Source organism: Phoenix dactylifera, chromosome 2, assembly GCF_009389715.1.
Source record: "Phoenix dactylifera cultivar Barhee BC4 chromosome 2, palm_55x_up_171113_PBpolish2nd_filt_p, whole genome shotgun sequence".
Classification (NCBI taxonomy): Eukaryota; Viridiplantae; Streptophyta; class Magnoliopsida; order Arecales; family Arecaceae; genus Phoenix; species Phoenix dactylifera.
In genome coordinates this window covers 23,462,449-23,480,823 of record NC_052393.1, presented here as the reverse complement: position 1 = coordinate 23,480,823, position 18,375 = coordinate 23,462,449, and the positions used below count along the sequence as shown (strand labels likewise).

The 18,375-nt window shown below is 42.3% G+C and overlaps 1 protein-coding gene and 1 long non-coding RNA gene across 2 annotated transcripts; one reads left to right on the top strand and one right to left on the bottom strand.

Annotated features, from left to right (window-relative positions):
• Positions 1-1,389: 1,389 nt before the first annotated feature.
• On the bottom strand, positions 1,390-3,696 carry LOC103695713 (MDIS1-interacting receptor like kinase 2-like). The gene is made up of 2 exons (XM_008777108.3): positions 2,503-3,696; positions 1,390-1,943 (listed from the first exon to the last, which is right to left on the bottom strand). The coding sequence occupies exons 1-2, from the start codon at positions 3,395-3,397 to the stop codon at positions 1,582-1,584; spliced, it is 1,257 nt and encodes a 418-aa protein (XP_008775330.2). The 5' UTR covers positions 3,398-3,696; the 3' UTR covers positions 1,390-1,581.
• Positions 3,697-7,174: 3,478 nt separating this feature from the next.
• On the top strand, positions 7,175-13,713 carry LOC120109921. Its single transcript, XR_005510736.1, has 2 exons — positions 7,175-7,269; positions 13,583-13,713. It is a non-coding gene; the product is annotated as an uncharacterized LOC120109921 (long non-coding RNA).
• The last annotated feature ends 4,662 nt before the right edge of the window (positions 13,714-18,375 follow it).

The window sequence follows — 18,375 nt, the reverse complement described above, 5'->3', positions numbered from 1 at the left end:
GCCACGTATTCTTTCCTTCTGTTCATCAGACATGAATGGGATTAGGGTGACCATAAAATTTACAAAGTGGGTGAAATAACATCTTCCATTAACCATAGTACTCGGGCCAATAGAGGATTTTTTGCCGATACTCTGCTTTGGGGCCATCTTAGATTTCTGCATCACAAATATAGTTACAAATTATATTTTTAATAATATCAACTTTCCTTTAAATCATCCTAAAAACTAAAACAAATAACACAATTAGCACGGAATAGAAAAAATTTTCCACAACAAATTTCTCAAATGTGCTACCACAACCTCTCTGTCCATTAATCCCGCAAAACCACTGGACCATTCCAACAACTATCTGGAATGCCGTACAATACTGCATATCACGTCCCTGTTCAATACATTATTCGAGAAAGTATGCGGTGACAAACCTGTTGAAGGAATGCAGAGACGACTCAGGGAAGGTTGGAGAGACCAATGTCCACCTAAGCTTCCGCTACAAACGAACAGGGCGAAGTCGGTTCGAAGGTCGACTCCGAGGCGGGACAGAAAATATCTCCTTGCTTCTTAGAATCGGATCGGAAGGGTTCTACTTTTCCAAAAGGGGAACGGCTTAACAGGGGAAAAGAGGAAGATCGATTACCGTTGGGAAGTGGTTTGCAGTTCTAGGGTTCGAAACCGGGGCGTAAAAATCAAGCGGAATCGGGCGAGATTTTTATGGAATTCTTTCCGTCGGAAGAGAGGATTAGGATACGAAGATTGGGGACGAACGAGGGCTGGAATTGGTGAACTTTGAATAGGGCTCGCCCAAATGAACACATGCATACGAGGAACGACAGAAAAGGAAACAGGTCAGGGGTATTTTGGTCTCCTTATGAGATTTCATATGTCAATGGACCGCTTATTAAAAGCACAGTCAACAGGGACTATTCGTTATACAGGGGTCTAACTTTGGACCGCGAAGCAACTTCCCCTTTTATTTATAGTATGGCCATACTGGAGATGAAACCAGAACCAGTAACCTCCACGTTAAGGGAAAAAAAACCACTCCATTAATATTTCCCTATAGTGTTTCAGGAGCTAGCTCCTGCAAATTTGTTGTCAGAAAGGCATCGGTCGATAAAATGTTGGACTGCAGACTTTAAACTGAAAGGATCTAGGGAGCCAAAGTAATCCTTACAAATGTGACTGGCATCATTTATTCCATTCAAGACAACATTATATGGCAAGCTTCAAAGGTTGGATGAGTCCCAGCTCGCGTCAACTGCCTTGATGATCTTCTCATGCAGTATTGCTCCAGAGCATGCAATTATGCCTCGATCAAGGCCTTCCAAATACATTTATCTTCTAGTTCGAACATTTCTAATAATTAATAATCAACATGGAAAATTACCATGACATAATATTCAGCTGATCTACAAAACTAAAATGATCGTAACACCGACTCTGATTCTACTTCTTCTCTTACAAGATGCGGAAACAAGAGAAACAAAACATGCTGATACCTGATACCATTTGGTAATGCACATGAAACTGTGAATAATCAGAATTCTTGATCCTACAACAATCCAGACCAACCTCGAGACAACATTACACATTAAGATTCTTCAACTGGAACAGGGTAATTCCGTCAACCGGCTCAAGCGAAGGTAGACGAGATTTTGACAACCTTTGGGTTACGCATCGCATTGTGGGTCTGTATTTTGGATCCCAACATATGCAAGAAAGTGCCACTGCAACTATATTGCATATTTCCTTCATCTCCAAACCGGAAGGGGGACAAGAGAGACGCTGGTCCAGCACATCTTTTACCAACGTGTTCCGGTCAATAATAGACGTTGATAATGATAAAACGAGGTCTCCAGGATGTCTTCCCATTAATACTTCAAGCGTCACCACCCCAAAGCTATAAACATCGCACCTTTCTGTTACCTTCATCGTGTAAGCAAGCTCTGCATCAAAAGAAATATGTAGTGAACTCTTATTACTTGCTCTTTTCTTTTGTTTTGCAGCGAAAGCATGTCGTAAACAGAGGCAAACATCGTTATCTCCTGAACAAGGAAGAAGAACATTATCTTCTCAAGGAACGGAGAGCGGAAAAATCTCAGAGGGCATATATCATCCTTTACTTTGTTGGCACTAAACCTGTTTATGGGTGTTTTTTTTCGGAATAGTCACTTTTAAGAGGTGTGTCTATTGCCATCAGTTGTGTCCCTTCTAATAAGACAAGTCTCTTAATGAAATGAAAGAGTTGTGTCCCTTATGAAAAGACATGTCTCTATATTCATCCCTTCGGGATGAGTTAGAGCTTGAGATCCCAGGTTACAATTGAGCCATAGTTAAGAGATAAACTACCTGCTATACTACTTGAATACTCTCTCACATCTTGAGCAGCTGAAGTAATTGGCAGTAAAGAACAACAGAAAAAACATGCTATTGATAACAAAAGAAAGAAAGAAAAGAAAAGAAAAGAAAGAGATGTTAATAACAAACCAAATTGTTAGGCTGTACCTGGAGCAGCATATCCGCAGGTGCCTACAAAAGCCGTCCAGTTCGAGGAATCAAGATTCAAGAGTTTTGCAGCACCAAAATCAGAGATACAAGCCCTTAATTCTGAATCAAACAAGATATTGTTGCTCGATATGTCTCGATGCACTATTGGTCGGGAGCAATCATGATGCAAGTAACTCAGCGCGCTGGCGACATCTTTAACTGTCCTCACCCTCCTTTCCCAATCCAACGCCAAGGCTCTTCGGTGATTGGATAATATTTCACTTAAGCTTCCATTTTCCATGTACTCGCAAACTAGAAACATGAATCTGCTGTGCAGACAGAATCCATAAAGTTTCATAATGTTGCGGTGCCGGATTTCGGTCATCACCCGTATCTCATTTATGAAGGTTGTGTCATGGGGAAGTTCTTCATTTTCAGGTGAATGAATTCTCTTTACTGCCACTACTTGACCTGTAGGTAACTCTGCTTCGTAGACAATCCCACTCCCACCAAATCCAACACAGTATATGTCATCGAAGTTCTCTGTGGCTTCTATGATGTCTTCAAACGCAACCTTCCCATCAAAGTTGCAAATGGAGAATACATTTGAAGATCTCATTTCAATGATCTCTTTTGCTGTTTCCTTCTCTTTTTGCGGACTAGATGCACATTTACATTTATACAGGATTGCAATAATAAATGACAATATAAGAACAGGAACCGCAATAAAGATGAGAATTCTGTGATTTCCATGTTTGCCATCTTTCTTGTGCTGAGGCGTGAAATCTTCTGGGTCATCGATCGATGCAACATTTGTTCCCATAAAGCCTTCCTTCCATCCCATAGTAGTGGGCCCAGCTACGAGGGATCTCCAAGCTATTGTATGATAGATCAAATTCTTTGGGAAGTGCATAGTTTGATAGTGGTAAAGTGCCTGAGAGGTTGTTGCGGGAGAGGTTCAGAACGTTCCCCTGGGAATTGAAGAATCCGATGGGTATCTCCCCATTCAAAAAATTTGTGCTCAAGCGTACTTCTGTAAGTTGCGGCATTAATGCCAGCTCATTAGGTATCGGCCCAGTCAAGGAATTCATTGATAGGGAAAGTGATTGAAGGAAGGTCAAATTGCCTATTGAGGGAGGAATCACACCAGTGAAATTGTTACTAGCTAAGCTTAGCATGTCCAGAGAAGACAGATTTCCTATTTCTAAAGGAATGGAGCCCCAGAGCTGATTGTCAGACAAATTGAGGCTTACGAGTTTGGAGAGACTACCAATGCTTGCAGGAATGCTTCCATTTAGAATATTATTTCTGAGATCGAGATGGGTAAGGTTAGGAAGGGAGGAGAAGTTGAGGTTACCAAGGATGCTGTTGATGTAATAATTTGATAAACTTATTCCGATCACACTTTTGGCATGGTTGCATGTAATACCGGTCCAGTTGCATGGGTCATTACCGCAAAAGCTACAAAATTCACCAGGTGAGTCAAAGCTTTTTACCCACTGGCGGAGAGCTTCCGCTTCTGAATTCGCTGGAACTGGACTAGCTGCTGCTGTTGCCATGGAGGATAACACCAAATGGATTGTAGCTAAGTACAAAAGCCAATAGAGGAAGGGAGGCAACTTGCTTCTATCCATGGAGAGGGGGATGGATTGAATCCCACGCAATTGGCTTCTTGCATTTGCTTTAAGAGAACTTGTTGTAGACTAAGGTCCTTGTTGACCTGTTTAGTCTTCGTCCTTGGCTATCAACCATCACATAAAATTCCAATTGGAAGATATATGGTCGCCGACTCCAGTTGGAAGATAGACTAGTATGTTGCTCATTGCTTGTTTTTTTCCTTCCTGGACTAGGAATTCCATGTTGACTTGGTTAGTCCTAGTCCTTTGATTTTAACAATCACCTAAAATTCCAATTGGAAGATAGACTAGTAGCTCGTTCCTATTGGAAGGTAGACTAGTCATGGTCCTTAGATTTTCACTAAAATTCCAATTGGAAGATAGACTAGTATGCTACTCGGGTCATGGATGTATCTTTCGCGTGAAAAAAGGGAATAGAAACTAGTATGCTACTCAGGTTGGGGGTGTATCTTTCGCGCAAAAGAAGGATTCACCTTTCTTCGTGTGAATCCATTATTAATGGATCATGTTATGGTTTCTTTGAGATTTGCGCAGGCAAACGAATGATGGAGTTTGGAGCGCTTTGAGATCCGTGCAGTGCACGATCCAATTGTGGATTCATGCGAAGGAAGGTTAGTCTTTTCGCGTGAAAGATATAACCTCGTTCAATGCTACTTATCGCTATTTCTTTTCCTCCCCAGACTAGGAGTTTCAACGACCATTAACATCTTGAAGTCTTCGCCTACACTTTCGAGGAATTTTCAAAGCAGGTTTCACATGGGTTGAATATAGACTACTATGCTACTCATTGCCTTCCCATTTCCATTCTAGACTAAAAATTTCTTGTTGACCTGGTTAGTCTTGGTCCTTATGTTCCAACCATCACCTAAAATTCCAATTGGAAGATAGACCAATATATAGCTGGCTCCAATTGGAAGATAGACTTCCATGCTACTCATTGCTTTCTTTTGTCCTTCCAAGCTACTAGGAATTCCAGTGACTGTTAATATCCTGAAGTCTCCACCTATACTCTCAAGGAATTTCCAGAGGAGACCCACATGAGTTTGTAATAAAAATGGGAACCTTCCTAAATATTTATCTCTAAGGTGCTTTTAAGTTCAGCTGCAGGTTGGAGGAGCTGTAATAATATGTATATTCCTACATGCTTTGGTGATAATACATGTGGTAGACAGATGATGTTTGTTTACATGATATTTCTACTTGTCATCCTAGTTGTCAAAGTCAAATGGTCTACAAGTAAAAGGTCATGTGTTAGGAGAAGGGTCACGTTTTAGAATTCTCATGGCACCGCAACTACTCATCCAAATACAAGAATGAGAGCAACTGAAGATGTATATCCATCCATACTGTTAGCCATTGCAGTGGTTGACATTACTCCCATTATTGTTTTATTATTGTTTCTGTAGGCAACAAGTATACTTCAGAGGAAGTGGAAAAGCTGCAGAGATGAAGCGTGAAGCTGCATGCAGAGCTATGAGGGCGGCAATATGATATGGATTCCAAAAATCACAAATTTGAGCGTTACCATCTGAGGAGTAGAGAACTCAATATTCACTTCATATGACTGACCATCTTTTCTATATTTGGTTACTGGTTTTCCCCATGTAGTTTACATGTTTATGAGATTTAAATGATAGTGGTGGTGTAAAGTAGTAGCAGAACACATTGGCAACCACTAGTGTTAATTTTTGTTTGGGTGGTTGTATAGTCTTTATGTAGCTTGTAGTTTATACTTTGATTTTTCTTTTAATTTTTACCGATCTTGTTTGTTCATCTAGTTGAGATGATCTGTAGTTTGTGATTTTGTAAAAACCCAGAAAAAAAAAAAAGAAAAAAAAAAGGAAGGTTGGACAGGCCGGCCCGAAATGACCGGGCCCATTCCCCTTATTACGATCGTGCCCTAGGCACGATCGTGGAAGGGAGGCATTAGAGGGGGAGGCGGCGGCATCGGAGTGGAGGATTCGCCGGAGGAGACCCATCGTCGGAGGAGACCGAGCGTCGGAGCCAAGGACCGGCCGGCCGTGGAGGAAGCCGAAAAGCCTTTCCTCCCTTCAAGAAGATCCCCACAAATCGGTGAAGAAATCTTGGACCCGTGCATGTAGATCCGAGTTTCCTCTGCGATTGCTCGCCGGAAAGGCCGCCGGAGCACCCCCACCGGACCGAGGTAAGCATGGTTCTTTCCTTTATGTTTTATTTCCTGGATTTTTGGCGGTGTGGGTGAAGTTTTTGGCCGGTGAATCGTCGGAGAAGAGCCCGAAACAGGGTACCCCTGTTTCCGCCTCTCTCTTCCGATTTTTGCCGCCGCCGGCCGCCGGAATTGGCCGGGATTCATGGCGGGTGGGGTTGGTCGAGTCTGTGAGGGGGTCGGAGAGGGTTTTCTAGGCTGTGTATGTGATGAGGGAGGGTGGATCCGATGTCTTCTTCCTCGGGATCCCATCCTCTCCTCCTCTTCCCCTCGTCGGTTGGCCACCGGCGGCGGCGACGGCGGCTGGGTGCCGTCGGGTGGGGGCCGAGCCACCATCACGGTGGCTGTGAGGATCCGTGCGGGTCTTCCGTGGATGATGGGTGAGGGGGAAGAGAGGAAGGAGGGTTGCCGGTTCTTGGAGAAGAAGAGGAAAAGCCTCTTCTCTTCTTCCCTTGGCCGGTCACCATCGCCGGCGGCTGCAACAATGGCGGTCGGCGATGGTTCGGCCAGTGGTGTTGTCGGGTTGGGGGAGGAGAGGGCACAGCCACCATGGCTGTTGCCCTTGGATCAAAAAGATCTGAGGAAGGAAGAGGTATTCCCAACCATGAAGAGAGAGGGATCATCCCTTTCTTTTGGTCTTTTCACCGAGACCGGCCACCATCGCCGGCATGGCGGCGGCCATGGCTGGCGACGACATAGGCCGATGGTACAAGGTGGAAGTCGGGCCACCCCGTCTGCCCTAGATCTGGAGAGATTGAGATGTTAGGGGATCTGGTGATAGACCCCATAATAGATGAGAATTATGGTTTAGAATATTTAAATATCAAATAATTTAGTTTGTGATTGGTAACTGATGTTGTAGGGGAGGAGTCAGTGGAGCCAGGAGGTTTTGATCAGGGGACTCAGCACCCCAGCTCGTAGGTTGTGATCCGGATCCGTATTTGAGTCAGTCCACAAATTTCTGTAAGAATTCCTACAACTGAGCACTTTTATTTATGCATATATTGGATTTATCGTTGGATATATTTTATCAGTATGTTGCTATTTGTTTTTGAGCTTGTATGACACTATGAGGTGTGCATTTTGTTTATTATGAAAGTATTGGAATAATTAAATTGAGAAGGAATAACATATTTTGAGAAATTATAAAAATATGTGACGTGATTGAAATGTGATTAAACATGTAAAACTAGACATGTAAAATGGGTTGGACTAACCTTGTCATGAGATAGCCTCTACGAGCTTATGCGTAGGATAGCTGCCACGAGCTTATGCGTGGGATAGCCTCTACGAGCTTATGCGTAGGATAGCCTCCACGGGCTTACGCGTGGGATAGCCTCTACGAGCTTATGCGTAGGATAGCCTCCACGGGCTTACGCGTGGGATAGCTGCCACGAGCTTATGTGTGGGATTTGTGCAGTCTTGGACTGGGTCATGAACTTGGTTAGTCCAAAGCCAGAAGTGAAAAGTCTGAAAACTTGAGAATCAGAGTAATACGGAAATGGATCACATAATGTGAAAAAGGATTTGTGTATATGTACTGATTTTATACACTTGTTGTTTGTTGAGCTTTTGAAATGATGAAATGACATTTATTTATTACTTTGATGATTTTATCATTATTACTGTGTGTGGCTGTTGGGATTCTTACTGGGCTGGAAAAGCTCATACTACTCTTACTTTCTTTTTCAGAGGCATTGGATTTGTAGAGTCCATCGGGTGGGACGAGAAATGAGATCAGCATGGAGTCTGACTGCTAGATAGATAGAAATTAATTTATCTTTTGCTTATGGACATTTGAATTTATGTAATCATTCAGTACATTTTGGTTGGTTTGGTTTAATTACATTAATCATGGAATTATTGGAATTAATTGTTTATCTTAGGCCTTGCATGATCTCTAGGGCACTGCTCTAGGGCTCATGCGGCCGTTCGCGTGCCGGACCCGGGTGATGGGTTCGGGGCGTGACAGATTTGGTATCAGAGCTTAAGGTTAAGGTATCCTAAGGTTTAGGTTCTGATGAATATGAGTGGGAAATTATGATAGAAAAACTATCAGAGCCTTAGTTTATAATCACTTGAGATTGTAACAGGAATGATATTATAATCTAAGGTTTAAGACCACTAGGGACTGTGGCTTTAGTGGCGTTAAAGTTTGAGGTTTAAGATTATTGGAAAATGTGACAAATTGGAATCTGAGAATATGTTTAAGATCACTAGGAATCGTGACAGAAATATAACATAGCTTAAGGTTATGATCACTTGGGATGTGACAAAATGTATGCATCGAGTTTGGTTTTCGATGAGTGCGGAAGGAAAGTATAAATTGTCTTTGATCATGATAAGAGAGGTTTGACCTAAGATAACTGTAGGAAGGTTAACAATGGTATATCAGTTATACCATGTTCAGATATTATTTAAATGACTTGAAAGTTCAAACTTGACATGAGTTTTGATGTGATTGTACTTTTGGTTTTGCTGCTAATTATTAGAGTGGGATTTGTACGTTGATTTTCCATAGTATTGGAGTAAGCTAAGGAGATTTCATAATATTGAAAGGAACGTTCTTCGAAGTTGAAAATGTATGTGGATTATATCTGATATTGGCATGTTGGATATTGCAAATTGGTCTATTTCCTATAGATGTATTTGATTATCTTGAGGCCATAGAGTATGCAAATTGGTGGAGTATTCTAATTATTTGAATTTGTATATTTGGATTGGGCTCCTGAATTTTTCTTATAATTGTTGGAGATTATTGGATGTGTTAACTTGAACTCAAGTCTAGGTTTATGATCTAACCAGAAATCTTTGTCATTGTAAAATACAATATTGAGTAGAAATTTTGATTTTGAGATGCTTATGTGAGTTATTATGTGTAGCATTGATCATAGACATTAAGGATTTTGGGGAAGAAGGATTTGGAGGTTGATAGAGTTAATTCCTACTCATAGTGATATTGGCTCAACAGGTCTAACCTATTGAATTTGAAGTAAATTCTGTTGGAAGGAAAATCAATGTAGAATTTCTAATTAAATTGCTAAGGGAATACAAGAATTACCCCTTTTAAACTAAACCTTGATATTTTGGATTCTAAGAAGGTTGTGGAGATCACGTAGTGACCTTAAACTTGATTAAAGGATTGGGGGTTAGTTATGGTAAGTATACTCTATATAAATCGAGGACAAAAAAGATCTAGAGGTTTTGCTCTAGTTCTACTTGAAAATTTAAAATTTGGATTTTCTTAGTCTTGATGCAAGTGATACTTTGGTCAGAAATCATTTTGTGACTTTAGAGAATTTGATGAGTTAGATCAGAGTGCGCAGCGGAAGTGTAGTGGTTTGAGTTATTATGAAACCGATTAGAAAATAATAATAATAATAATACTTGATCTGAAAGGTATTATTATGGAAGACTTGCTAGTTTCTAGTAGAAGGGAATGTCGTTGATTCTTTGTCTACTGGAAGTAGTTATGGCTCTCCTATTTTTGATAATTCTAAGAAGAATTTTGGGGCATCTCAAATTTAGCGTTAACGGATTAATAGCTCTGTGATTAAGCTTGGGCCTGGAATGTTCTTCGACTCCTAGCTCTGACATTGTTAATATACCTATTTGAACAGGTTTGTGGTTTTCCTAGAATAAAGGTTGATCATTTAATCACAGGCAAAGTTAAGAAAAGAAAAATGATTATAGAATATTAAGAGCATTTGATACTAAAGATTTCTCCTATTTCTATTAAGCCAATTATGATCTCTATGTAGAATCAAGAGAAATTAATTTCTTTGGGATATAATTATGGCATTTTAATCCAAGGTTGGGAGTTGGAATTCTTTTGAAGGAGATCAAAAGAACTTACTACGTGTAGTAAATAGAAAGGATCAAGTTTTGAGATGCTGTGATTTTTGTATGTCAAAATCTTGTGAGTAGGTACTCCGAGAGGGAGACTATTTGAGATATCAGGGATGATCTGGGAGAAAGAAAAGTATTGGGCCCAAAGATTGTACAGCAAACTGTAGATAAGATACAAATGATCAGAGAACGACTTCATACAGCTCAGAGTTGTCAAAAAAAAGTTATGTTGATAATAGGAGAGAATTGAAATTTTAAATTGGGGAATCATGTTTTCTTGAGAGTGTCACCCACTAAAGGAGTGATGAGATTTAGGGTTCGTGGTAAATTGAGCTCTAAGTATGTTAGTCTGTTTGAGATTTGGGACAAGGTTGGAGATGTGGCATATCGACTGGCTTTACCACCGACTTTATCTAGCGTGCACAATGTATTTTATGTGTCAATGATCCGAGCAATGTGGTAGCATATGAGCCATTACATCTTCATGAGGATTTGACCTATGAGGAGTTCCCAACACGAATTATGGACAGAAAAGATCAGGTGTTGCGACGTCGGACCATTCCTTATGTAAAGGTGCAATGGAGCAATCACTCAGAAAGAGAGGCCACTTGGGAGCTCGAGGAAGAAATAAAAGCCAAACATCCTCAACTTTTTGGTATTCCGGGTACGTTAATTTCGCGGACGAAATTTTTTTTTTTTAGGAGGGGAGAATGTAAAAACCCAGAAAAAAAAAGAAAAAAAAAGGAAGGTTGGACAGGCCGGCCCGAAATGACCGGGCCCATTCCCCTTATTACGATCGTGCCCTAGGCACGATCGTGGAAGGGAGGCATTAGAGGGGGAGGCGGCGACATCGAAGTGGAGGATTCGTCGGAGGAGACCCATCGTTGGAGGAGACCGAGCGTCGGAGCCAAGGACCGGCCGGCCGTGGAGGAAGCCGGAAAGCCTTTCCTCCCTTCAAGAAGATCCCCACAAATCGGTGAAGAAATCTTGGACCCGTGCATGTAGATCCGAGTTTCCTCTGCGATTGCTCGCCGGAAAGGCTGCCGGAGCACCCCCACCGGACCGAGGTAAGCATGGTTCTTTCCTTTATGTTTTATTTTCTGGATTTGGGGCGGCGTGGGTGAAGTTTTTGGCCGGTGAATCGTCGGAGAAGAGCCCGAAACAGGGTACCCCTGTTTCGGCCTCTCTCTTCCGATTTTTGCCGCCGCCGGCCGCCGGGATTGGCCGGGATTCATGGCGGGTGGGGTTGCCCGAGTCTGTGAGGGTGGATCCCGAGGAAGAAGACCTCGGATCCACCCTCCTTCATCACATACACAGCCTAGAAAACCCTCTCCTAGCCGTACTGGAAGGTGCGGCTGGATCACCTCCTTTTCAGGGAGAGCTAATGCTTATGCTTGTTGGGTATTTTGGTTTGACACTGCTTCACACCCAAAAAGAAGCGAGCTACGTCTGAGCTAAGCTTGGATATGGAAGTCTTCTTTCGTTTCTCGACGGTGAAGTGAAGTAAGACCGGAATCGCTAGTAATCGCCGGTCAGCCATACGGCGGTGAATTCGTTCCCGGGCCTTGTACACACCGCCCGTCACACTATGGGAGCTGGCCATGCCCGAAGTCGTTACCTTAACCGCAAGGAGGGGGATGCCGAAGGCGGGGCTAGTGACTGGAGTGAAGTCTACTCGTTCGTTATCTTGTAGCTGCTGGGACAAAAGACCTCGGAGGGTGGATCCGAGGTCTTTCTTCGAATCTGCTTCTTCTGAGCCCAGCCACCTTTTGGCTCGCTCTGTATACTCTACTCGTTCGTTATCTTGTAGCTGCTGGGACAAAAGAATTGAGAAATTTTTTGTTTCTTACTTCTGTCTATGCCTCAAACCTTATATCTGAGAGGAGATGTCTTTGGGAGCAGCTAAAGGAAGTGTCTAAACGCATCCAGGGCGCGGCGTATTCCCTTTGGCTATATAATCGTGTGGTTTCTGGAAATTTCAAACCTGATTTCCTCCATAAATTCTCCGATCCAAATGGCAGAGAAGCGACGACGGCGGCTGGGTGCCGTCGGGTGGGGGCCGAGCCACCATCACGGTGGCTGTGAGGATCCGTGCGGGTCTTCCGTGGATGATGGGTGAGGGGGAAGAGAGGAAGGAGGGTTGCCGGTTCTTGGAGAAGAAGAGGAAAAGCCTCTTCTCTTCTTCCCTTGGCCGGTCACCATCGCCGGCGGCTGCAACAATGGCGGTCGGCGATGGTTCAGCCAGTGGTGTTGTCGGGTTGGGGGAGGAGAGGGCACAACCACCATGGCTGTTGCCCTTGGATCAAAAAGATTTGAGGAAGGAAGAGGTATTCCCAACCATGAAGAGAGAGGGATCATCCCTTTCTTTTGGTCTTTTCAACGAGACCGGCCACCGTCGCCGGCATGGCGGCGGCCATGGCTGGCGACGACATAGGCCGATGGTATAAGGTGGAAGTCTGGCCACCCCGTCTGCCCTAGATCTGGAGAGATTGAGATGTTAGGGGATCTGGTGATAGACCCCATAATAGATGAGAATTATGGTTTAGAATATTTAAATATCAAATAATTTAGTTTGTGATTGGTAACTGATGTTGTAGGGAAAGAGTCAGTGGAGCCAGGAGGTTTTGATTAGAGGACTCAGCACCCCAGCTCGTAGGTTGTGATCCGGATCCGTATTTGAGTCAGTCCACAAATTTCTGTAAGAATCCCTACAACTGAGCACTTTTATTTATGCATATATTGGATTTATCGTTGGATATATTTTATCAGTATGTTGCTATTTATTTTTGAGCTTGTATGACACTATGAGTTGTGCATTTTGTTTATTATGAAAGTATTGGAATAATTAAATTGAGAAGGAATAACATATTTTGAGAAATTATGAAAATATGTGACGTGATTGAAATGTGATTAAACATGTAAAACTAGACATGTAAAATGGGTTGGACTAACCTTGTCATGAGATAGCCTCTACGAGCTTATGCGTAGGATAGCTGCCACGAGCTTATGCGTGGGATAGCCTCTACGAGCTTATGCGTAGGATAGCCTCCACGGGCTTACGCGTGGGATAGCCTCTACGAGCTTATGCGTAGGATAGCCTCCACGGGCTTACGCGTGGGATAGCTGCCACGAGCTTATGCGTGGGATTTGTGCAGTCTTGGACTGGGTCATGAACTTGGTTAGTCCAAAGCCAGAAGTGAAAAGTCTGAAAACTTGGGAATCAGAGTAATACGGGAATGGATCACATAATGTGAAAAAGGATTTGTGTATATGTACTAATTTTATACACTTGTTGTTTGTTGAGCTTTTGAAATGATGAAATGACATTTATTTATTACTTTGATGATTTTATCATTATTACTGTGTGTGGCTGTTGGGATTCTTACTGGGCTGGAAAAGCTCATACTACTCTTACTTTCTTTTTCAGAGGCACTGGATTTGTAGAGTCCATCGAGTGGGACGAGAAATGAGATCAGCATGGAGTCTGACTGCTAGATAGATAGAAATTAATTTATCTTTTGCTTATGGACATTTGAATTTATGTAATCATTCAGTACATTTTGGTTGGTTTGGTTTAATTACATTAATCATGGAATTATTGGAATTAATTGTTTATCTTAGGCCTTGCATGATCTCTAGGGCACTGCTCTAGGGCTCATGCGGCCGGTCGCGTGCCGGACCCGGGTGATGGGTTCGGGGCGTGACAGATTTGGTATCAGAGCTTAAGGTTAAGGTATCCTAAGGTTTAGGTTCTGATGAGTATGAGTGGGAAATTATGATAGAAAAACTATCAGAGCCTTAGTTTATAATCACTTAAGATTGTAACAGGAATGATATTATAATCTAAGGTTTAAGACCACTAGGGACTGTGGCTTTAGTGGCGTTGAAGTTTGAGGTTTAAGATTATTGGAAAATGTGATAAATTGGAATCTGAGAATATGTTTAAGATCACTAGGAATCGTGACAGAAATATAACATAGCTTAAGGTTATGATCGCTTGGGATGTGACAAAATGTATGCATCGAGTTTGGTTTTCGATGAGTGCGGAAGGAAAGTATAAATTGTCTTTGATCATGATAAGAGAGGTTTGACCTAAGATAACTGTAGGAAGGTTAACAATGGTATATCAGTTATACCATGTTCAGATATTATTTAAATGACTTGAAAGTTCAAACTTGACATGAGTTTTGATGTGATTGTACTTTTGGTTTTGCTGCTAATTATTAGAGTGGGATTTGTACGTTGATTTTCTATAGTATTGGAGTAAGCTAAGGAGATTTCATAATATTGAAAGGAACGTTCTTCGAAGTTGAAAATGTATGTGGATTATATCTGATATTGGCATGTTGGATATTGCAAATTGGTCTATTTCCTATAGATGTATTTGATTATCTTGAGGCCATAGAGTATGCAAATTGGTGGAGTATTCTAATTATTTGAATTTGTATATTTGGATTGGGCTCCTGAATTTTTCTTATAATTGTTGGAGATTATTGGATGTGTTAACTTGAACTCAAGTCTAGGTTTATGATCTAACCAGAAATCTTTGTCATTGTAAAATACAATATTGAGTAGAGATTTCGATTTTGAGATGCTTATGTGAGTTATTATGTGTAGCATTGATCATAGACATTAAGGATTTTGGTGAAGAAGGATTTGGAGGTTGATAGAGTTAATTCCTACTCATAGTGATATTGGCTCAACAGGTCTAACCTATTGAATTTGAAGTAAATTCTGTTGGAAGGAAAATCAATGTAGAATTTCTAATTAAATTGCTAAGGGAATACAAGAATTACCCCTTTTAAACTAAACCTTGATATTTTGGATTCTAAGAAGGTTGTGGAGATCACGTAGTGACCTTAAACTTGATTAAAGGATTGGGGGTTAGTTATGGTAAGTATACTCTATATAAATCGAGGACAAAAAAGATCTAGAGGTTTTGCTCTAGTTTTACTTGAAAATTTAAAATTTGGATTTTCTTAGTCTTGATGCAAGTGATACTTTGGTCAGAAATCATTTTATGACTTTAGAGAATTTGATGAGTTAGATCAGAGTGCGCAGCGGAAGTGTAGTGGTTTGAGTTATTATGAAACCGATTAGAAAATAATAATAATAATAATACTTGATCCGAAAGGTATTATTATGGAAGACTTGCTAGTTTCTAGTAGAAGGGAATGTCGTTGATTCTTTGTCTACTGGAAGTAGTTATGGCTCTCCTATTTTTGATAATTCTAAGAAGAATTTTGGGGCATCTCAAATTTAGCGTTAACGGATTGATAGCTCTGTGATTAAGCTTGGGCCTGGAATGTTCTTCGACTCCTAGCTCTGACATTGTTAATATACCTATTTGAATAGGTTTGTGGTTTTTCTAGAATAAAGGTTGATCATTTAATCACAGGCAAAGTTAAGAAAAGAAAAATGATTATAGAATATTAAGAGCATTTGATACTAAAGATTTCTCCTATTTCTATTAAGCCAATTATGATCTCTATGTAGAATCAAGAGAAATTAATTTCTTTGGGATATAATTATGGCATTTTAATCCAAGGTTGGGAGTTGGAATTCTTTTGAAGGAGATCAAAAGAACTTACTACGTGTGGTAAATAGAAAGGATCAAGTTTTGAGATGCTGTGATTTTTGTATGTCAAAATCTTGTGAGTAGGTACTCTGAGAGGGAGACTATTTGAGATATCAGGGATGATCTGGGAGAAAGAAAAGTATTGGGCCCAAAGATTGTACAGCAAACTGTAGATAAGATACAAATGATCAGAGAACGACTTCATACAGCTCAGAGTTGTCAAAAAAAAGTTATGTTGATAATAGGAGAGAATTGAAATTTTAAATTGGGGAATCATGTTTTCTTGAGAGTGTCACCCACTAAAGGAGTGATGAGATTTAGGGTTCGTGGTAAATTGAGCTCTAAGTATGTTAGTCCGTTTGAGATTTGGGACAAGGTTGGAGATGTGGCATATCGACTGGCTTTACCACCGACTTTATCTAGCGTGCACAATGTATTTTATGTGTCAATGATCCGAGCAATGTGGTAGCATATGAGCCATTACATCTTCATGAGGATTTGACCTATGAGGAGTTCCCAACACGAATTATGGACAGAAAAGATCAGGTGTTGCGACGTCGGACCATTCCTTATGTAAAGGTGCAATGGAGCAATCACTCAGAAAGAGAGGCCACTTGGGAGCTCGAGGAAGAAATAAAAGCCAAACATCTTCAACTTTTTGGTATTCCGGGTACGTTAATTTCACGGACGAAATTTTTTTTTTTTAGGAGGGGAGAATGTAAAAACCCAGAAAAAAAAAGAAAAAAAAAGGAAGGTTGGACAGGCCGGCCCGAAATGACCGGGCCCATTCCCCTTATTACGATCGTGCCCTAGGCACGATCGTGGAAGGGAGGCATTAGAGGGGGAGGCGGCGGCATCGAAGTGGAGGATTCGTCGGAGGAGACCCATCGCCGGAGGAGACCGAGCGTCGGAGCCAAGGACCGGCCGGCCGTGGAGGAAGCCGGAAAGCCTTTCCTCCCTTCAAGAAGATCCCCACAAATCGGTGAAGAAATCTTGGACCCGTGCATGTAGATCCGAGTTTCCTCTGCGATTGCTCGCCGGAAAGGCTGCCGGAGCACCCCCACCGGACCGAGGTAAGCATGGTTCTTTCCTTTATGTTTTATTTTCTGGATTTGGGGCGGCGTGGGTGAAGTTTTTGGCCGGTGAATCGACGAAGAAGAGCCCGAAACAGGGTACCCCTGTTTCGGCCTCTCTCTTCCGATTTTTGCCGCCGCCGGCCGCCGGGATTGGCCGGGATTCATGGCGGGTGGGGTTGGTCGAGTCTGTGAGGGGGTCGGAGAGGGTTTTCTAGGCTGTGTATGTGATGAGGGAGGGTGGATCCGAGGTCTTCTTCCTCGGGATCCCATCCTCTCCTCCTCTTCCCCTCGTCGGTTGGCCACCGGCGGCGACGACGGCGGCTGGGTGCCGTCGGGTGGGGGCCGAGCCACCATCACGGTGGCTGTGAGGATCCGTGCGGGTCTTCTGTGGATGATGGGTGAGGGGGAAGAGAGGAAGGAGGGTTGCCGGTTCTTGGAGAAGAAGAGGAAAAGCCTCTTCTCTTCTTCCCTTGGCCGGTCACCATCGCCGGCGGCTGCAACAATGGCGGTCGGCGATGGTTCGGCCAGTGGTGTTGTCGGGTTGGGGGAGGAGAGGGCACAGCCACCATGGCTGTTGCCCTTGGATCAAAAAGATTTGAGGAAGGAAGAGGTATTCCCAACCATGAAGAGAGAGGGATCATCCCTTTCTTTTGGTCTTTTCACCGAGACCGGCCACCGTCGCCGGCATGGCGGCGGCCATGGCTGGCGACGACATAGGCCGATGGTACAAGGTGGAAGTCGGGCCACCCCGTCTGCCCTAGATCTGGAGAGATTGAGATGTTAGGGGATCTGGTGATAGACCCCATAATAGATGAGAATTATGGTTTAGAATATTTAAATATCAAATAATTTAGTTTGTGATTGGTAACTGATGTTGTAGGGGAGGAGTCAGTGGAGCCAGGAGGTTTTGATCAGGGGACTCAGCACCCCAGCTCGTAGGTTGTGATCCGGATCCGTATTTGAGTCAGTCCACAAATTTCTGTAAGAATCCCTACAACTGAGCACTTTTATTTATGCATATATTGGATTTATCGTTGGATATATTTTATCAGTATGTTGCTATTTGTTTTTGAGCTTGTATGACACTATGAGTTGTGCATTTTGTTTATTATGAAAGTATTGGAATAATTAAATTGAGAAGGAATAACATATTTTGAGAAATTATGAAAATATGTGACGTGATTGAAATGTGATTAAACATGTAAAACTAGACATGTAAAATGGGTTGGACTAACCTTGTCATGAGATAGCCTCTACGAGCTTATGCGTAGGATAGCTGCCACGAGCTTATGCGTGGGATAGCCTCTACGAGCTTATGCGTAGGATAGCCTCCACGGGCTTACGCGTGGGATAGCCTCTACGAGCTTATGCGTAGGATAGCCTCCACGGGCTTACGCGTGGGATAGCTACCACGAGCTTATGCGTGGGATTTGTGCAGTCTTGGACTGGGTCATGAACTTGGTTAGTCCAAAGCCAGAAGTAAAAAGTCTGAAAACTTGGGAATCAGAGTAATACGGGAATGGATCACATAATGTGAAAAAGGATTTGTGTATATGTACTGATTTT

Coding starts and splice junctions, on each gene's coding strand:
- LOC103695713 (XM_008777108.3), bottom strand. CDS start 3,397: ATGCACTTCCCAAAGAATTTGATCTATCATACAATAGCTTGGAGATCC. Junction 1,944..2,502: donor CTGCGGATATGCTGCTCCAG/GTACAGCCTAAC, acceptor CTTTTGATGCAG/AGCTTGCTTACACGATGAAG.